This window comes from Zea mays, chromosome 3, assembly GCF_902167145.1.
Source record: "Zea mays cultivar B73 chromosome 3, Zm-B73-REFERENCE-NAM-5.0, whole genome shotgun sequence".
NCBI classification, from domain to species: domain Eukaryota; kingdom Viridiplantae; phylum Streptophyta; class Magnoliopsida; order Poales; family Poaceae; genus Zea; species Zea mays.
The window spans coordinates 23,560,516-23,580,550 of record NC_050098.1 but is presented as its reverse complement, the minus strand read 5'-3'; the positions used below and the strand labels follow the sequence as shown (position 1 = coordinate 23,580,550).

General features: G+C 57.9%; 1 protein-coding gene across 2 annotated transcripts; it reads right to left on the bottom strand.

Moving 5' to 3' along the window:
* Positions 1-14,566: 14,566 nt before the first annotated feature.
* LOC100282147 (nuclease PA3) lies at positions 14,567-16,852 on the bottom strand. Of its 2 annotated transcripts, none has more exons than XM_008674638.4 (9): positions 16,422-16,852; positions 16,117-16,291; positions 15,892-15,996; positions 15,750-15,805; positions 15,557-15,640; positions 15,363-15,455; positions 15,202-15,269; positions 14,921-14,994; positions 14,567-14,794 (listed from the first exon to the last, which is right to left on the bottom strand). In XM_008674638.4, the coding sequence occupies exons 1-9, from the start codon at positions 16,656-16,658 to the stop codon at positions 14,700-14,702; spliced, it is 987 nt and encodes a 328-aa protein (XP_008672860.1). In that variant the 5' UTR covers positions 16,659-16,852; the 3' UTR covers positions 14,567-14,699. The 2 variants fall into 2 exon arrangements, with proteins under 2 accessions (XP_008672860.1, NP_001148531.2); NM_001155059.2 differs by having other exon boundaries at positions 14,593-14,794; positions 15,202-15,272; positions 16,422-16,827.
* Positions 16,853-20,035: the final 3,183 nt, after the last annotated feature.

Sequence of the window (20,035 nt, the reverse complement as noted above, 5' to 3'; positions counted from 1 at the left end):
CTAGGCTCGGGCGAGGCGTGATCGAGTCGCTCGAATGGACTGATCCCTGACTTAATCGCACCCATCAGGCCTTTGCAGCTTTATGCTGATGGGGGTTACCAGCTGAGAATTAGGAGTCTTGAGGGTACCCCTAATTATGGTCCCCGACAGTAGCCCCCGAGCCTCGAAGGGAGTGTTAGCACTCGCTTGGAGGCTTTCGTTGCACTTTTTTGCAAGGCGACCAGCCTTTCTCGGTTGCATTTTGTTCCGGTGGGTGCGCGCGAGCGCACCCGCCGGGTGTAGCCCCTGAGGCCTCGGAGGAGTGGTTTCACTCCTTCGAGGTCTTAATGCCTTGCGTAATGCTTCGGCTGGTCTGGTTGTTCCCTCATGCGAGCTGGCTGTAGTCCGGGTGTACGGTCGGGACCCAAGTTCTCGGGCTGGTATGTTGACGCTGCCAACGGTTTGGCCGGAGCCGGGTTTGCGAGAGCAGCCCCCGAGCCTCTGCACAGGGCAAGAGGGCGATCAGGGACAGACTCGGCTTTTTTACATACGCCCCCGCGTCGCCTTTCCGCAAGGAGGAGGGGGGGAGAGCGCCATGTTACCCTCGATGGGCGCCGAACATGGTGTCTCCGGTGAGCTGCAAGCGGGTAATCCAAGTGGACGTCCGTGCCCCGTTCGTTAGGGGTCGGCTAGGGGCCCAGAGGCACGCCCAAAAGTACCTGCGGGTGATCTGCCGGACCCGGTCCCCTGGCGACGGGGTCCGAGGGCTCGATGCCTCCCTCCGATGGGATTCCGTTACAAGATCACTCCCGCTGGTCTCGGAAATGTCCTAGGGTACCTCGGGAGCGCAGCCCGAGCCTTGGTTATGTATCGAACGTACCCCCGGTCATCCCTCGCTCGGCGTCTGAGGCGGCTGTGAACCCTTCGGGGGCCAGCCTTCGAACCCCTGATCAGTAATGGGCACGGAGCCCGAGTAGCCTGAGGCGGCCGTGGAACCCTTCGGGGGGCCGGCCTTCGAACCTCTGACCAGTAGTGGGTGTAGGGCCCACGCGATTTGAGGTGGCTATTGAATCCTTCGGGGGGCCAGCCTTCGAACCCCTGATCAGTAAGGAGGCTCGGAGCCTGGTTCCTTCACGGGGAAGGATCCCTTTCGGGGTATCCCCCTTTCCCGGTCCCTGTCGCAAGAGATAGAGAAAGAGGAAAAAAGGAAAAAGGATACGAAACCGAACGACGCGACGTACCTTTTTTTGGCGCGGTTGTTTCGGCGAAGGCGAAGCGTCACCCGCTACTCCTGCCAGAAGCGCCGTCTGTCCAGCCGTGGAGTTAATGCGACGGGGCGAGTAGTTGGCGGGGCGGCCGTTGCGCGTGCGCGAGCCGTTCGAGGAACGGATCACGGGCGCGTTGTCTTCACGCCGTGGGAGGGGGTTCTCTTGCTGCCCCCGGATGGGACGTGAGCTTGGCTGACGACGTGACCGCTGCTCCCACGCGCCTGCCACCGTCATTATTGCCGGCCCACTTTTGGCCGCGTTGACCGCCACGTCAGGCTGGCGCTGCTGGGTCGCGCGCTGGGTCGCCTCGAGTCGCGGTATTGGTTCCGCAATCGAGGAGGCGCGGTGGTGGCGCAAGTGGCGGTGCAGTTGCTTGCATGCAGCATCCGGCGCGCCGGTTGCGCGACGCGTTGGCCTGGGCCTCCATGTTGGCGTGTCGGGAGTCGGAGAAGCGCGTCCACTTGGCGCGGTTGCATGCCGCCTGCATGGCTGTCCGCCTCTTTCGCCCGTTGGTCTGGGCAAAAGTGGGGGGTCACTTGTAACCGCTGGGCGGTTGCGGGTACCACGCGCGGCGGTTTGGCTTCTTCTGCTCGGAGCCGGTCTGCATGACATGCGGGACCCAGCCCCCGCGCCGTAGGGGAGGGCTTCGGAGCGTGCTGGAGAAGACTCAGCCCGTGACGGTCGGGGGTGCAAGCAGGGAGAGTTGCCTTTAAAAGGATGGTGACCCCTTTCGAAAGGCGACCGTGTCTTCTCGCTCCCTTATGCACCGCGTCTTTCCGCCTTCCAAGCCCCCGGATGGGGGATACCCGCCGTCTTTTTGCCTCGTCGTTGGAGGGACGCAACTCCGTGGGAGTTGGTACCTTTCGGCCATCGTTCGGCTTCAAGGATTTTCATCATGCAGCCCGGCCGCACCCCTCCACCGGCGGTCACCCAAGATGGTGACCTCCAGCTTGATGGTGGGGGAGTGCGAGCCGGGCTGCGGCTTTTGTCCCTACCTCGGCCTCAAGGATTTTCGTTATCCAGGCCAAGATGGAGGATGAGGCGAGTCGGGGGGCTGCCTCCGTGGGGGTCGGTTGCCCTCTTCTTCCCCTGGCGTCTGGGGGAGAACGACATCCTCCAGCTTCGCGGAGACTTCCTCCAGCCATGCCGGGAGAGGCGGGCCGCCGCCACTCAGCCAGGGCGCAGCACTACGTCCTCCGTCCGGACGACGGTTGCGTCGCGCACCGCGAGGGCAGCGCCCACGCTCTAGGTGGTCCTGGCAAGGGCGGAGACCTGCCGGCGCGCTTCGAGGCGTCGGCAGCCGGAGATGGCTTCTCTACCGATGAGATTGCCAACTCCGCCAGTAGCCCTGGGTCTCCGTCTCCCGGCCTGAATGGCTGGCTCTCGTCCTCGGTGGGTGAGAGTCCTTCTGCCGTAGCACCCGCCCCGAAGCCGCTGCTGAAGCTGCTTCGTCGCTCGGGGCGAGGGTAGTCATCGCTGTCGCCGGATCGGGCGGCGGTGGGCCACCCGTCGGCCCGCGATCGTTCCGCGGGCTCCCCAATCTTGTGGGGTTGTTCGTGCCCGTGGGGACGGAACCGGAGTTCCGTTTGTAATGGCACTCCGAATGCCAGTGTTTTTGTTCATTTCGGCTTTCGGGGCCTGAACATGTATGTAATTTCGGCACGGAGCCATGTTTTTTCCTCATTTTTGAGCGCTAAGACTCGTCTGTTGATTATCTGAACCGCTTTACCAAGCATGAGTCGCCCCGTGTCAAGGTGACGAGTGAGGTATCCGTATCCCGGAGGCGTAGGAGTCCCTCGGCTCGGTCGGCCTTGCTGTCCGAGGCTCCTCTAGCTTAGTTAAAGGGACCCCTCGGCCGCTCTTCGACGAGCCGAGGCCAGGGGTAGCGGTATCAGTATGAAAAGAGGCGGAGTCGGCTCGAAAATGAAACCTGGTTGGCTGGAGCCTAGCCGGGTTGTCCGTTGGCGGGACCGACGTCGGAGTTGATCAGCCGAGGCCTCAGGTCGGGCTGGCGCCCTTGGGAGATGGTCGGCCGAGGCCCCAGGGGCAACCGGCCGAGCCGCCTGCTCAGGCCGAATTCCTGGAGAAGTCCCTGGCAGCGATTGCCCGGGCGTGGTGATGACGTCGTCCTTCGGAGCGGAGATCCTCGGACCGCGTCGCCGTCCGAGACTAGGTCGGGCCTCGCCGAAGGTGTCGTCGATGCCGAGGGTGTTGCTGCCCCCTTCCAGCGTCAAGACCCGAGCCTGCAGGGTCAGAGTGTCTTGTAGCGTGTGCCTTCTGTGGCCGCCGAGGCCAGAATACACGCCCTCGCTGTGTTGTAAAGCTGCGTCTCCTTTCCTCTTGTTTCGAGTATCTGGACTTTTTTGTCGGTAACAGGGATGTTTGTGTGAGTGGGAGTTGCTTCTCGCGGAAGGTGATGAGTGAGGTATCCGTATCCCGGAGGCGTGGGAGTCCCTCGGCTCGGTCGGCCTTGCCGCTTACGCGTACTTTCACCCGTCCATGAGGCCCTGCCACCGACTCAGTCGATAAGGCTCGAAGGATTGCTTCGGCAGAAGAACTTCTGAACATGAAGACTTGTTCGGTCCGCGGCATCACTTTATCCGAACGCGAGTTACTTATCGCAGAAGGTGATGAGTGAGGTATCCGTATCCCGGAGGCGTAGGAGTCCCTCGGCTCGGTCAGCCTTGGCTGCTTACGTGTACTCCGTCGTTTTCAGGACCCACTTTTCGAAGTAGTCAAAAAGCACGAAAGATATTCTGGCAGAAGAGACCTTTTTTCGAGGAAAATTTCGACGCAGAGGGGGTCCCCCCCTTTTAGCCCCCGAGGGAGGGTCGGGCTTTGCCGAGGCGAGGCCGACCCTTCCTTGATGACTAAACTTTGCGTGGGTGCGAGGTATATGAACGACTTGAAAACATCTTAAGGGTAGAAGCGACGTAGCTGTTGGATGTTCCAAGCGTTGTCGTAGACCTCGCCTTGACTGTTGGCCAGCTTGTACGTTCCGGGCTTCAGAACTTTGGCGATGACGAATGGCCCCTCCCAGGGGGGCATGAGCTTGTGCCTCCCTCGGGCGTCTTGCCGCAGCCGAAGCACCAGGTCGCCCACCTGGAGGTCTCGGGGTCGGACCCCTCGGCGTGGTAGCGCCGCAGGGACTGCTGATACCGCGCCAAGTGTAGTAAGGCCTTGTCCCGAGCCTCTTCCAGCTGGTCCAGCGAGTCTTCTCAGCTAGCTTGGTTGCTTTGATCGTCGTAGGCCCTCGTTCTCGGGGAGCCGTATTCCAGGTCAGTGGGCAAGACGGCCTCGGCCCTGTAGACCAGGAAGAACGGCGTGAAACTCGTGGCCCGGCTTGGCGTCGTCCTCAGGCTCCAGACCACCGAGGGGAGTTCCTTCATCCATCGCTTGCCGAACTTGTTGAGGTTGTTGTAAATCCGAGGCTTGAGCCCTTGTAGAATCATGCCGTTGGCATGCTCTACTTGCCCATTCGACATGGGATGAGCTACGGCGGCCCAGTCCACCCGGATGTGGTGATCCTCGCAGAAGTCCAAGAATTTTCTGCCGGTGAACTGGGTGCCGTTGTCGGTGATGATGGAGTTCGGGACCCCGAAGCGATGGATGATGTTGGTGAAGAACGTCACCGCCTGCTCGGACCTGATGCTGTTCAGAGGTCGGACCTCGACCCACTTGGAGAATTTGTCGATGGCGACCAGCAGGTGCGTGTAGCCCTCGGGCGCCTTCTGCAAAGGGCCGACGAGGTCCAGACCCCACACAGCGAAGGGCCAGGTGATGGGTATCGTCTGCAGAGCCTGAGCGGGCAGGTGGGTCTGCTTCGCATAGAATTGACACCCTTCGCAGGTGCGGACAATTCTAGTGGCGTCAGCCACCGCCGTTGGCCAATAGAAGCCTTGCCGGAAAGCATTCCCGACGAGGGCTCGAGGCGCTGCGTGATGGCCGCAAGCCCCCCGAGTGTATCTCTTGCAGGAGTTCCTAACCTTCGGCGATGGAGATGCATTGCTGGAGGATGCCCGAGGGGCTGCGGTGGTAGAGCTCCTTCTCATCGCCCAGCAGGACGAACGACTTGGCGCGTCGCGCTATCCGCCGAGCCTCGGCTCGGTCGAGGGGTAGCTCTCCTTGGCGGAGATATTGCAGATACGGGGTCTGCCAATTTCGATCAGGCGTGGCCCCGCTTCGCTCCTCCTTGACGCGCAATGCCTCGTCCTCGGAGACCGAGGGTACCTCGGGTTGAGCTGAGGGTGCCTCGGGCCGTGCCGAGGGTACCTCGGGCTGGACCGAGGGCGCCTCGGGCTCGGGAGGGTCATCGATCTTGATGGAGGGCTGATGCAGATCCCGGGAGAAGACGTCCGGGGGAACCGTTGTTCGCCCCGAGGCTATTTTTGCCAGCTCGTCCGCAGTCTCGTTGTAGCGCCGAGCGATGTGGTTAAACTCGAGCCCGTAGAACTTGTCTTCCAGGCGCCGAACCTCACCGCAGTAGGCCTCCATCTTCGAGTCGCGGCAGTGGGAGTTCTTCATGACTTGGTCGATGACGAGCTGCGAGTCGCCGCGAGCGTCGAGGCGCCGGACCCCTAGCTCGATGGCGATTCGCAATCCGTTGATCAGAGCTTCGTACTCAGCCACATTGTTGGACGCCGGGAAATGGAGGCGTAGCACATAGCGTAGGTGTTTCCCGAGGGGTGAGACGAAGAGTAGGCCCGCGCCGGCTCCCGTCTTCATCAACGACCCGTCGAAAAACATGGTCCAGAGCTCCGGTTGGATCGGAGCCGTCGGTAGCTGGGTGTCGACCCATTCGGCTACGAAGTCCGCTAAGACCTGGGACTTGATGGCCTTCCGAGGCGCGAACGAGATGTCTCGCCCATGATTTCCACCGCCCACTTCGCAATCCTGCCCGAGGCCTCTCGGCACTGGATGATCTCCCCCAGGGGGAAGGATGACACCACAGTTACCGGGTGAGACTCGAAGTAGTGTCGCAACTTCCGCCTCGTCAGGATCACTGCATACAGCAGCTTCTGAACTTGTGGGTAGCGGATCTTGGTTTCGGACAGTACCTCGCTGACGAAGTAAACCGGCCTCTGAACGGGCAATGCATGCCCCTCTTCTTGCCTCTCGACCACAATCGCGGCGCTAACCACCTGAGTGGTCGCGGCGACGTAGACCAAGAGGGCTTCTCCATCGGCTGGGGGCACCAAGATAGGCGCCTTGGTGAGGAGCGCCTTCAGGTCCCCGAGAGCTTCCTCGGCCTCAGGGGTCCAAGTGAAGCACTCGGCCTTCCTTAAGAGGCGGTACAGAGGCAGGCCTCTTTCGCCGAGGCGCGAGATGAAGCGGCTCAGGGCCGCGAGACATCCCATGACCCTCTGTACACCTTTTAAGTCCTTGATGGGCCCCATGCTGGTGACGGCTGCGATCTTCTCCGGGTTGGCTTCGATGCCCCGCTCGGAGACGATGAACCCCAAGAGCATGCCCCGGGGCACCCCGAAGACACACTTCTCGGGATTGAGCTTGACGCCGTTTGCCTTGAGACACCGGAATGTCACTTCAAGGTCGGAGAGGAGGTCGGAAGCTTTCCTTGTCTTGACTACGATGTCATCAACGTAGGCCTCGACCGTGCGACCGATGTGTTCGCCGAACACATGGTTCATGCACCGCTGGTACGTCGCACCCGCATTCCTCAAACCGAACGGCATGGTGACATAGCAGTACATGCCGAAGGGCGTGATGAAAGAAGTCGCGAGCTGGTCGGACTCTTTCATCCTGATTTGATGATACCCTGAGTAGGCATCGAGGAAAGACAGGGTTTCGCACCCAGCAGTGGAATCCACGATTTGATCGATGCGAGGTAGAGGGTAGGGAACCTTCGGACATGCTTTGTTGAGACCAGTGTAGTCTACACACATCCGCCATTTCCCCCCTTTCTTTCTCACAAGCATAGGGTTGGCGAGCCAATCGGGGTGGAATACCTCTTTGATGAACCCGGCTGCCATTAGCCTGTGGATCTCCTCGCCTATCGCTCTGCGCTTCTCCTCGTCGAATCGGCGCAGAGGCTGCTTGACCGGTCGGGCTCCGGCCCGAATATCTAGCGAGTGCTCGGCGACATCCCTCGGTATGCCGGGCATGTCTGAGGGACTCCACGCGAAGACTTCAGCGTTCGCGCGGAGAAAGTCGACGAGCACTGCTTCCTATTTGGGCTCGAGCCCAGAACCGATCCGGATCTGCTTGGAGGCGTCGCCACTGGGGTCGAGGGGGACGGTCTTAGCTGTCTCCACTGGCTCGAAGTTGCTGGCATGACGCTTCACGTCTGGCACCTCCTTGGAGAGGTTCTCCAGGTCGGCGATGAGGGCCTCGGACTCGGCGAGGGCCTCGGCGTACTCCACGCACTCCACGTCGCATTCGAACGCGTGTTTGTACGTGGGGCCGACGGTGATGACCCCGTTGGGGCCCGGCATCTTGAGCTTCAGGTAGGTGTAGTTGGGGACGACCATGAACTTCGCGTAGCATGGCCTCCCCAGCACCGCGTGGTAGGTTCCTCGGAACCCGACCACCTCGAACGTCAGAGTCTCCCTTCGGAAGTTGGAGGGTGTTCCGAAACAGACAGGGAGGTCGAGTCGTCCGAGGGGCTGGACGCGCTTCCCGGGAATGATCCCGTGGAAGGGCGCAGCGCCTGCTCGGACGGAGGACAGATCAACGCGCAGGAGCTCGAGGGTCTCGGCGTAGATGATGTTGAGGCTGCTGCCCCCGTCCATAAGGACCTTGGTGAGCCTGACGTCACCGATGACAGGGTCGACGACGAGCGGGTATTTCCCCGGGCTCGGCACGTGGTCGGGGTTATCAGCTTGGTCGAAGGTGATGGGCTTATCGGACCAGTCTAGGTAGGCTGGCGCCGCCACCTTCACCGAGCAGACCTCCCGGCGCTCTTGCTTGCGATGCCGAGCCGAGGCATTCGCCGCGTGCCCGCCGTAGATCATGAAGCAGTCGCGGACCTCGGGGAACTCTCCTGCTTGGTGATCTTCCTTCTTGTCGTCGTCGCGGGCCCTGCCACCCTCCGCGGGTGGCCCGGCCCTGTGGAAGTGGCGCCGAAGCATGACGCACTCCTCAAGGGTGTGCTTGACGGGCCCCTGATGATAGGGGCACGGCTCCTTGAGCATCTTGTCAAAGAGGTTGGCACCTCCGGGGGGCTTCCGAGGGTTCTTGTACTCGGCGGCGACGACAAGGTCCGCGTCGGCGGCGTCGCGTTTCTCTTGCGACTTCTTCTTGCCTTTCTTCTTGGCGCCGCACGGAGTAGACGCCTCGGGAGCATCTTCCGACGGGCGGCCCTGGGGCTGCTTGTCCTTTCGGAAGATAGCCTCGACCGCCTCCTGGCCAGAGGCGAACTTGGTGGCGATGTCCATCAGCTCGCTCGCCCTGGTGGGGGTCTTGCGACCCAACTTGCTCACCAGGTCGCGGCAGGTGGTGCCGGCAAGGAACGCGCTGATGACATCTGCGTCGGTGATGTTGGGCAGCTCGGTGCGCTGCTTCGAGAATCGCCGGATGTAGTCCCGAAGAGACTCTCCCGGCTGCTGTTGGCAGCTTCGGAGGTCCCAGGAATTCCCAGGGCGCACATACGTGCCCTGGAAATTTCCGGCGAAGGCTTGGACCAGGTCATCCCAGTTGGAGATCTGCCCCGGAGGCAGGTGCTCCAACCAGGCGCGAGCGGTGTCGGAGAGGAACAGGGGGAGGTTGCGGATGATGAGGTTGTCGTCGTCTGTTCCACCCAGTTGGCAGGCCAGGCGGTAGTCCGCGAGCCACAATTCCGGCCTCGTTTCCCCCGAGTACTTTGTGATAGTAGTCGGGGGTCGGAACCGGGTCGGGAACGGTGCCCGCCGGATGGCCCGGCTGAAGGCCTGCGGACCGGGTGGTTCGGGCGAGGGACTCCGATCCTCCCCACTGTCGTAGCGTCCCCCACGCCTGGGGTGATAGCCTCGGCGCACCCTCTCGTCGAGGTGGGCTCGACGGTCGCGGTGATGGCGCTCGTTGCCGAGGTGGCCCGGGGCCGCAGGCGCGGTGTTGCGCGTGCGCCCGGTGTAGACCGAGGCTTCCCGCATGAATCGGGAGGTCGCGGCATGAGGTTCCGAGGGGTATCCTTGCCTTCGGGAGGCAGTGCTCTCGGCCCGTCGGACTGCGGCGCCTTCCAGGAGATTTTTGAGTTCTCCCTGGATTCGCCGACCCTCGGTGGTGGATGGCTCTGGCATAGCGCGGAGGAGCATTGCTGCTGCGGCCAGGTTCTGACCGACCCCAGTGGATGCAGGTGGAGGCCTGACCCTGACGACATCGGCGACGCGGTGCTGGAGACCCTGGGGCAGGTGACGTATTTCTCGGGCCGGGGGTTGGCCCACCCATGCCTGCCCGACGTCCCGGCGGATCGGCTCAAGCGCTCCTGCTCCCTCGTCGACCCTGGCCTGCGCCCCACGGACTTGCTCAAGCTGTGGGTCGTAACCCCCCGCCGGAATGGGGACCACAGCTAGCTCCCGCGGAATGTCAGCGCGAGGCACCGGCCCAGGGGGAGCACCGTCCTCCGGCATGCCGAGATGATTGCCTTCGGAGGGACCCTCTAGATCGACGTGGAAACATTCGCGGCTTGGGCCGCAGTCCTCGTCGTCGAGGCTGCGGCTACCGTCGGAACAGTCGGAGAGGCAGTAGTCACATGCGGTCATGAAGTTCCGCATGGCACTGGGGTTGCCAAATCCAGAGAAATCCCAACAGATGTTGGGGTCGTCATCTTCCTCGGACCCAGAGGGCCCGTAGGTCGAGACGTCCGTCAGCCGGTCCCAAGGCGACCGCAAGCGAAACCCCAGAGGGTTTGTACTCGCCTCTACAAGGGCGCCCGCCAAAGCGAGATTGCTAGGCGGGTTGAGGCTGAGTACAAATGACGTAGGATGGGAATCGGTTGGTACCTTTTTGTCGTCGAGCGGCGATGAAGTCACATCGAGGACTGGCCGCATCGTCGCCTCCGGTACGAGGGCGACGTCCTGCAAGCTTTTCACAAGCACGCTGGCGTCGTCCACTTGCTCGGGATTGGCGTGTCGCGGGGAGACGGCGCTCGCCTTCGTCTCAAACGCGAGGTCGACGCCCAACGCGCCCCCCGTCGGGGTGCTAGGGACGTCAACTCGCTCGACAGCCGACGAGGCGCGGCCTCCTGCTTGGCCTTGGTTGCCCCGCCTCCTCCTCCGTTAGCGGGGGAGAGGACGGGGCGAGCTCGAATGTCGTTCTAACGCCACGCGGGGAAGACGTCGTCGATTCCGCCGCCGGCGGGCGGGCTGTCGGCCGCCATTGTCGTTGTCGCGCGGCGGTGGAAGGAGTATCATGTCGTAGCTGCCGTCGAGGGACATGAACTCAAGACTCCCGAGACGGAGAACCGTCCCGGGTTGGAGAGGTTGTTGGAGACTGCCCATCTGGAGCTTGACGGGAAGCTGCTCGTCAACACGCAGCAGGCCCCTACCTGGCGCGCCAACTGTCAGTGTTTCGAGACCGGGGGGTCCCTCAGGCCGACGAGTGAGTGCCGCGTGTCCCAGCCCAGATGGGTCGAGCGTGTGGGCGAGCGCGAAGGGGGGAAAGGAGCGAGGCGGCCGGAGACCGGCGTGAGAGAGGTGGGAGTCCCGCGGCCTTCGTGTTCGTCCCGCGCCTAGGTCGGGTGCGCTTGTAGTAGGGGGTTACAAGCGTCCACGCGGGTCAGGGAAGCGAGCGGCCCCAAGAGAGCGCCTGTCCCGTCCTCGTCCCGCGCAGCCAACCCTCTCTAAGAGGGCCCTGGTCCTTCCTTTTATAGACGCAAGGAGAGGATCCAGGTGTACAATGGGGGTGTAGCAGAGTTCTACGTGTCTAGCGAGGGAGAGCTAGTGCCCTGAGTACATGCCAATGTGGCAGCCGGAGAGATCTTGGAACCCAACTAGTGTGATGTCGTGGCCGTCGGAGGAGTGGCGGAGCCTGGCGGAGGGACAGCTGTCGGAGCGGTTGTGTCCTTGCTGACGTCCTCCTGCTTCCGTAAGAGAGCTGAGAGCCGCCGTCGTCACAGGGCATGCGGGGCGCCATCATTGCCTATCTGGTGGAGACAGCCAGATGGGACACCGGTCTTGTTCTCTGCGGCCCGAGTCAGCTCAGGGTAGGGTGATGATGGCGCTTCCTGTTGACGTGGCTGGCCTACGCCCTAGGTTGGGCGACGTGGAGGCTCCTCCGAAGCCGAGGTCGAGTCTGTCCTTCATGGCCGAGGCCGAGTCCGAGCCCCTGGGTCGGGCGAGGCGGAGGTCGTCGGCAGAGGCCAGGGCGGTGTCCGAGCCCTGGGGTCGGGCGAAGCGGAGTTCGTCGTCTTCTGGGGCTGAGCCCGAGTCCGAGCCCTGGGTCGGGCGGAGCGGAGTTCGCCGTCTTCCGGGTCTTAGCCCGAGTCCGAGCCCTGGGTCGAGCGGAGCGGAGTTCGCCGTCTTCCGGGGCTGAGCCCGAGTCCGAGCCCTGGGTCGGGCGGAGCGGAGTTCGCCGTCTTCCGGGGCGGAGCCCGAGTCCGAGCCCTGGGTCGGGCGGAGCGGAGTTCGCCGTCTTCCGGGGCTGAGCCCGAGTCCGAGCCCTGGGTCGGGCGGAGCGGAGTTCGCCGTCTTCCGGGGCTGAGCCCGAGTCCGAGCCCTGGGTCGGGCGGAGCGGAGTTCGCCGTCTTCCGGGGCAGAGCCCGAGTCCGAGCCCTGGGTCGGGCGGAGCTTCCTATGGTGCCTTTGGTAGGGCCTGGCTTCCTGTCAGCATCGCTCTGTCAAGTGGTGCTGCAGTCGGAGTGGCGCAGGCGGCGCTGTCCTTCTGTCAGACCGGTCAGTGGAGCGGCGAAGTGACGGCGGTCACTTCGGCTCTGCCGGAGGGCGCGCGTCAGGATAAAGGTGTCAGGCCACCTTTGCGTTAAATGCTCCTGCGACTTGGTCGGTCGGTGCGGCGATTCAGTCAGGGTTGCTTCTTAGCGAAGGCAGGGCCTCGGGCGAGCCGAAGATGTGTCCGCCGTTGGAGGGGGGCCTCGGGCGAGACGGAAATCCTCCGGGGTCGGCTGCCCTTGTCCGAGGCTAGGCTCGGGCGAGGCGTGATCGAGTCGCTCGAATGGACTGATCCCTGACTTAATCGCACCCATCAGGCCTTTGCAGCTTTATGCTGATGGGGGTTACCAGCTGAGAATTAGGAGTCTTGAGGGTACCCCTAATTATGGTCCCCGACAATAGACATTTCAATTTAATTTCCCAAATTTCCAAGCACTATATAGCTTGATATGGCCACTTGGCGATATATAAATATATAACGCCACACAACACGGTCAAATAAAATATAGAGCCAAACAAAATTGTTTATGAAGGTTGTGTATAATGTGACTTCAGGGGCTCGAATAATCCACCATATTTCACGCGAGTACAAGCTCTAGTGTATATGGCGTCAACACATGTGCGGCCATCAGGGCTACGACAACAAATAAGCCTCCGTAACAAGCGCAACAGGCGCAATTGTGGCTCGGTAGTCGGGGTACAGGATAACTCCACGCAACATGCGCAACAGGCGCAATTATGGCTCGATGATCACGACGGACGGATAGTGCCTACAGGGCTGCGAAAAATGTGTGACCCGGCGATTGCGGTCCGACTCAAAGGGAGCGGTCCAATTAAATGAGAGTGCGACATAGCAATCACATGACACAACCAAGTTCGTATGACACAAAATACTATGTTATGTTGCCAGGGCGCAACCAATACTTAGCCAATGTCATAACTCAGCCGATTAAAAACATAGCTTGATCGACGCGACCGAGTACCTACTATACAATTTAATCGCTCAGCGTTAGTCCAAAAGCTCAACGCAACACAAATATTTAGAGCGATTTGAGTATGCGCACTATAGTCTTCACACATTTTAATAATTTCTGCTAATTATCTACAACGAGAAATAAAGCAGACAAATAATGGTGGAATTAATGCATAAGCATAAGCAGATCAAGTGCAGGAAGGCATTTTTCATATTCAAGCATACATTTTCTACTAATTATTTACCATGGGAAATAATTAATTAAAGTAGAAACTTGAATATAAAGCCTACTTTATTCTATTTGTAAAACAAACCTCGCTTGTCATCATATAATATGATACCTCTAATCACCTAAATACTGAGACTAAAATATTTAATATATAATTAAACCATATGAGCATTTGACCGAGGGGCATGCATGCATGGCCCTTGCATGCAACCATGCAGGAGGAGGGGGTGGTGTGCCGTAGATAAAGCTCATGCCTTTTTTTCTTGAGTCAACCGCTTTGACTGGGTGTACAAACCCATGAAGGACAATGGCGGGATCCATTTTCTACGGCACGCAGACGACGACTCTCAGTTTGACGGGCATGGTGGCCGTCGTGGGCACGGGTGGGGCTGCCGGCACGCAGAACAACGCGAGTGGCTCTGGTGCGGGCGCAACACCACTACGTCGATGGCAGTTCATGGCGCACGAATCACAATCCGTACACAACAATAGATCAACCAATAAACATACCACTCGTGCGTAGAGGGAGAATCGAAGGCTGTCGCGTAGGACAGTTCGGCTAGGCCAAGAGACCTACCGGCTTGACGAAGAGTTGATGCAGATCTGATCCCGCAGCAACATCGAGGTAGAGCGTGCTGATAACATGTTGAGAACTATGTTACCACGGATCACTAGATCTGTTCCCTTCCATCCCGTCAGCAGTAGAGACACAAGAATCTGTAGAGGACCCGTCTCCCTTCCCATAAGCACGACAGAGGAAACACACTATACACAGGATATAGGTTGGACCTCTGGCCTCTTTCTGATCTCTATCATATAAGTGGGTGTACATGTTCCTTATATAGAGACAGGAGACCCCTTAGGGGCAAAGTCGGTATTTGCCCACATAACCCTAACTAGGGTTACTTAACACTTATGAGGGGGTATACATGTTTCTTATATAGAGATGTGAGACCTCTCAGAGGCAAAGCTGGTATTTGCTCAAATAACCCTAACTAGGGTTAGTTAACAGAAATGACCTTTTCCTAGACATTTTTGGCAGGCCCGCTACAATCCGGCAATTCGTTTCTCCAGCCGTAAAGCCCGTTCGATGATTCTGTTTGACCACGGCCTTCTGGGCCTTTGTCCCTCGTCCCGCTCTGTTGAGCTGTGTAGCCCACAAAGAGCTCAGAGGGCCTTTTTGTATAATTCCAGCGAGGCGGGGTCGCGGCGGAGAGAGCCGGCTGTAGCCCATTACCCGTAGCTCTACTATTGCTGGGTACAAATAAAATTCATCCAAATTTACGCAAGTGAACACTGAGAATCTCTAGACAATCGCTTTTAAAAGGAAGGAAAAACGTCACTGCTTGACAAGTTTTGCTGAGAAACCAATAGTTATATATATCATTTAATTCCATAATAGTTCCATGTATAGTAAATGTACTCCACCATTATCCAAAAATCCTGTTCAGAGTGGCGGCTAATCTGACGCCGCCTTGCGCTAGCCTCAGGCTGACTACCGGCAGCCTGCTGGAGAAATAGGGATCTGCGCCAAGAACGTAGTAACTCGTAAGCACAAATAAATTACCATATCCTTGGCCCCTCAAGTGAAAATCATGCATCAAAAGCTCTACATAACAGTAATGTAAGTTAAAAAAAAAAGTTACTCCACCTTCTAGGGTTGAGTCTTCCTCGACTCCCTTGTACGCCCAGTCGCATGCTGCAGCGACGCTCTCAGACGCATATCTTGCAGCATTTGTTTACAACCAGTAAATCCAGCTAAAAACTTAGAGAGTAATCTTACTTTACGAAGGATTTGTAACATAAAGAATGATCATAACAGTAACTGGATTAATCAATGAAAAAAAACGCTCGAGCTCATGCAACAACATACAAAGATCAATTAAATGCCCAAGCAAAAAAATTTCTGAATGTGAAGTAAAGCATACGTACATGTCTGGACATGCAGTCTGGTTCGTACCGCACGCTTCCCAGCTAGACACTTGCTCCGACCATTCTCCCTGCTGCAGAAGGTCTCAATTATCAACATTTAGCTTTGTCTCTCTCTCTACCTACCTACTATCTATAGAAAACACTTAAGGCTAGTTCCATACCGTTATATTTTTCTTCAGGGTGTCGATATACCCGGCTACGCTGTCGCCGTAGAAGTCATCTTCGGCCGTCTGGATGATGCTGGCGTCCCAAACCTGACAATTGGTTGCAGAAAACAGAACACGTCCCAGCAGCATTCAGGTTCCTTCAGGTTTCAGGATCCTGACTGACGGTGTCCAGTACCAGACGTACGTACATGGTGTAGAACAGTCTTCCTTGTGTACCAGTGGACGTCAATGGTGTTCCCTCCTTTGTCGGAGGTGAACCCCACGTGAAGTGGCTATGAATTACACAGGCAGTGGTCGTGTGAGCAGACAGTAGCTTGAGCGATCAGCTAAGGTGCTGATCTGATCACACACATCACAATCTTGTTTTGCGGTTTGTACTACCTGGTGTATGTCTCCGATGAAGTGCGAGAGGAAGAGGAGCGCTTGCGTTAGGTTATCTGCGCTCCAAGAGAAAGCAACGTTTACGACTGAAAATTGTCCAGAATTGGAGCAATGCGCATACGAGTGCGAGCAGCAACATTACACTCAGTGGGTGAAGATCTCCGGTAGGCGAGGAGCTGGGAGGTGTAGTTGTTGATGGCGCCCGCGACGCACCGGCCCTCGACGCCGTCCTCGTCCTTGCAGTCCCCTGATGACGGAACAGAGAACGACGGCAGGATGAGCACAGGAGGCTTGCGTTTCAGATTCATCGGACTCATGGTTTCGAAATCTCAGAACGAGAGTAGCGTGGCGTGGCCGCTCCGCTTACTGTCGTAGCGGTAGGTGCAGAGGCCGTCGGGGGTGTCGATGTAGTGGAGCGGCGACGACCAGGGGTACCTGAACTTGACGTCGTCCGCCCAGGAGCAGAGGCTGCTCAGGTTGTTGCCGGCGTAGGACGGCAGCAGGTCCTTCACCGCCGCGGCCGCCGCGCCACTCAGACGGCCCTGGGCAGCGTTCGCATCGCACGCAGTGGATGTGTATCAGTATCAGCACAGAAGGACGCAAAGGAGTTGGAGAATGTACAGATTCGCAGACTGTAACAATAGTGCAGTGGTGAGAAAGAATCACGCGTGCCTGTGCGATCTGGCAGACCATGAGATGGCCGTCGACTCCCCATGCGTGCGACGGAGCCGGCACCGCAGTCGCAGCAAGGAGGATGAGGAGCAGCAGCGGCGGAAGTGTTGCGGCGGCCTCCATCCTGACTGCTGGAACAGAGGGAGACGGATCGGAGCAGCAGAGGCGGCTTGGTTGGTTTAAAACATGAATGCCATGAGAGAGAGGGAGAGGGATCTCCGGACGGATTGTCGGCATGCGCTGGATACGGCACAAATGTCGGATATCCCGTCGGATTACGGGCCATGAACGCTCATCGCGCTCACACCACACCTCGTTGAAATCTGCAGACCGTGTTCAGATCGCTCTCCGTTTCTACTGCGTTATTTTAAAGAGCCGGATCATGAACGGCAATCTGCGTCCGTTTGGGGTTTTCGCTTTCTCCGCTTTCGTGCTGATGCCTCTGGTTCTGCATCAGCACTCCAGCTTTCACGTTCTCAAAGGAAATCGACAACGTGCAGGCCGGCCAGCATCTTTGGGTTTTTAAAAGAAAGTTTGCGCAAATTGAAAGCGCCATCAGGCCCGTCGCTTCCGGAAACAACTGCAGTCTCCAGCTGACAAAATACTGTTTGACTGTACAACTGTACATTCACAGGATTTGCACCTTCCATAGTTGCTCCTGTGATCATGGATTTCCCTGTATTGATTCCTATAATTATGTCTCCCTCCCCATCTGTTTCCATAAACAGGTAGAGGATTGACTATATATTTGTGACATGTATAATAAATCAATCAAGGCAAACATTATCTAAAACCACTCTCTCTTTCATGTACACTCTCCGTTCTTTTTATTTGTCGCCATTTAGTTTAAAATTGAACTAGCGGACGACAAATATTCGATAACCGATATAGTATCATTTAGTCGATCCTACCTTACTTTCCGCTCATAGCTACCGTGCCCTCGTGGCTGCCAACGGCACAACAACCACGACCACCATAGACAACGTTGAGCAGAGCACTGACGCTACGCGCCGCCGTGAGGCTGATGCGATCACCGCTCTCCAGGCGAACCAGGACGTCACAAGCCCAAGGGCAACGGCTCTGGGTGTAAAATCCCAATTTTGGTCCCAAGGTTAGAAACCCTAAAACTCCTAACCCTCCCTTAATTATCTCCTAAGACCCCCACCTCATGAGACACTTCATTCATCATATGCATATACTATGGTTGTTAGTTGCACCTCACATAGAATATTTTGACACCCAAGAAATGTAGATAAATATTTGTTTAAAGGAAAAAGGAGATTATAGAAAAGGAGAAAGTAAAATAGATTTGGAAATAGGAAAAGAAAAAGGAAAGGGAATTTCTCTTCTCTCCCCCCCGGCTGGGCCGATTCCAGCCCAAGTCCCTCCCCCTCTCCCTCCCTTCCGCGCGCCGCGCATAGCCCACGCGGCCCACCTCTCGCGCCCACGCCACACTCCCCTCCCCTCGCTGACGACCCGACCCCACCCATCAGCCGCGCTCGCTCTCGCTTCCTCGCGACTGCTCTCCCTCTGGCAAGCGGGCCCCGCTTGTCAGCCACTCTCCCCTCGCCCGAGATCAGGCTATCGGCGCATTCGCCGCCGGCCACCGCCCGCCCCATCGCCTCGCCATTATCGCGCTCACCAGCTCGGTTTGACGCCTTGCGTCTGCCCGAGCCATCCCGTCACCCCGTCTGCCCGAGCCATCCCGTCGCCACCACTATGCGCCATCATCACCGCCACGGCAAGCGTCGCCAGTGCTCGCCACCTCCCCTTCCTCCCCCTCCCTCGGCCGCCTATAAAAGGACCGCCCCGAGCTCCCCCAACTCCTCACACCGGCCTCGGCCTCCCCACACCCCTCCCCCGAGCTCGATTGAGCCAGCGTCGTCGTCATCTTCATCTCCGGTGAGCACCCCCCCCTTCCTCTCTCTGTTGGGTTCTAGTCAAATTAGTGTAGCTCTTGAGCTGTGCCACATCACCACAAGCACGTCACACCTTTTTCCCCTCTCCTATTACACCCGTTGGCCTCGCCGGCGATCTCACCGCCGTGGAGCCCGCCACCCGCCGTGGACCGGCCATCTCGAGCGTCCACCGACCAAATTGACCCCACCTCCGTGACCCCCTACCTCCGCTCGTGCTTTGCCACCATTCCGTCGACGTAGAACCGGACCACCGGCGAGGAACCGCCGTCGGGTTCACCGGTGACCGGTTCTCACCGCCATGGACCGCCCTTCTCCCCCCTGACGCTGTTACCCCCTCCTCTCTCTGGCGCGTGGGCCCGCGCCCACGGCGCCGTCCCCGCACCATTCCCCTCTCTCGTGGGCCGGCTGGGCTGCTCGCCTGCGCGGCCGCGCACGCACGTGCCCCGGCTGGGCCGAACCCCCCCCCCCCCCGACCCAGTTAGCAGGGAAATCCCTTTTCCTTTTCTTTTTCCCATTTCTTTTTCCTATTTTCATATATAAATGCATATATTGATATTTTATGCACCAAAAATAGTCTAAATAAATTAGAGAGCACAAAACAATAATATTTAAAACTTGGCACACTCCACTAAGCCATCATGGTTGATGTGTTGTTCATTGCTTGTTTTCGCTAGGAGAAGAGGGATCCGATCCTCCGGAAATTATAGCTCTGGAAGAAGAGCAGGAACCCGACCTCTCTGAAATAGATCTTTCGTGCCAGGAGAACTTCGACGAAGGCAAGTCCATTCTTCCCTTGATGCATAAAATACCTACTCTTTCTACCACTACCTAAGCCGGGAATAAGGGTTGGGTCCTTTGCATTGTGAGAAGAGAGATAGCCTGCATTAAAGAATATCTTTTGAGTACAAAATGTGGGATGAGAAAAGGGTGGTGTTTTTAATAAATGATGTTTTCAAAAAGTGTATGCTGAAGGGTATTCACCCTTATCACCTTTGAGTGGGATAATCAGGGACTCCCTGGTTTAGGGGAGGGCCTCAGATGTTGACTCAGCCGGGTTAGGTGTGAGCAGAAGGATTGTCCCCTCCTATAAGGACTGGTTTGTCATCATTCACTACCTATACTCATGACAAGTATAACCACTCGAGACTGTATGGGCAGTCACTCAATCTGAACTCGTACGGTCCAAACCCCAGGGTTATGATGGCTGGGGAGCACCGGGAGGATAAGGAGGGGGAATGTTTTGTCCGGTTTGGACATGGCGGTGGCCTGACTCCTTCCGGTATAACCGTTAAGGTAAGGACTTGCGGGGAAGGAAAGAGATTCGGATTCGGGTCTCATTGGCCATGAGACCACAGAGCCGGACTAGTGGGTAAAGTGTACCCCTCTGCGCAGAGTTCAAACCTATTCGAATAGTCCGTGTCCACTGGAATGGACGAGTCTAGTGTGGTATGACAATTAGTGTTTATGACCTCCACGAACAGGGAAATGTGTGAGTGGGTGTTTTTGGAAATTAAAACAATGCCACGGGAGCAGGAAGCTCAGTGGTGGTTGAGTGTGAAAATGTGCTACTTCTTCCTTTGGGGAAAACCATTAAAGTATTGCCTTTTTCTGAAAAAGAAGAGTGACTTCAGCTCCACCATATAAAGCATGTATTATATAAGTCCCTCTCTCTTTACGGGTGGGATGGGCTTGTGG

Bases quoted from the DNA above. Each gene is read 5' to 3' on its own strand.
- LOC100282147 (NM_001155059.2), bottom strand. From the start codon at position 16,658: ATGCCGACAATCCGTCCGGAGATCCCTCTCCCTCTCTCTCATGGCATT. The intron at 15,641-15,749 runs GTAGTACAAACC...TGTAATTCATAG, and splicing joins TCATCGGAGACATACACCAG to CCACTTCACGTGGGGTTCAC. The intron at 14,795-14,920 runs GTGGAGTAACTT...TTCTTGGCGCAG, and splicing joins GGAAGACTCAACCCTAGAAG to ATCCCTATTTCTCCAGCAGG.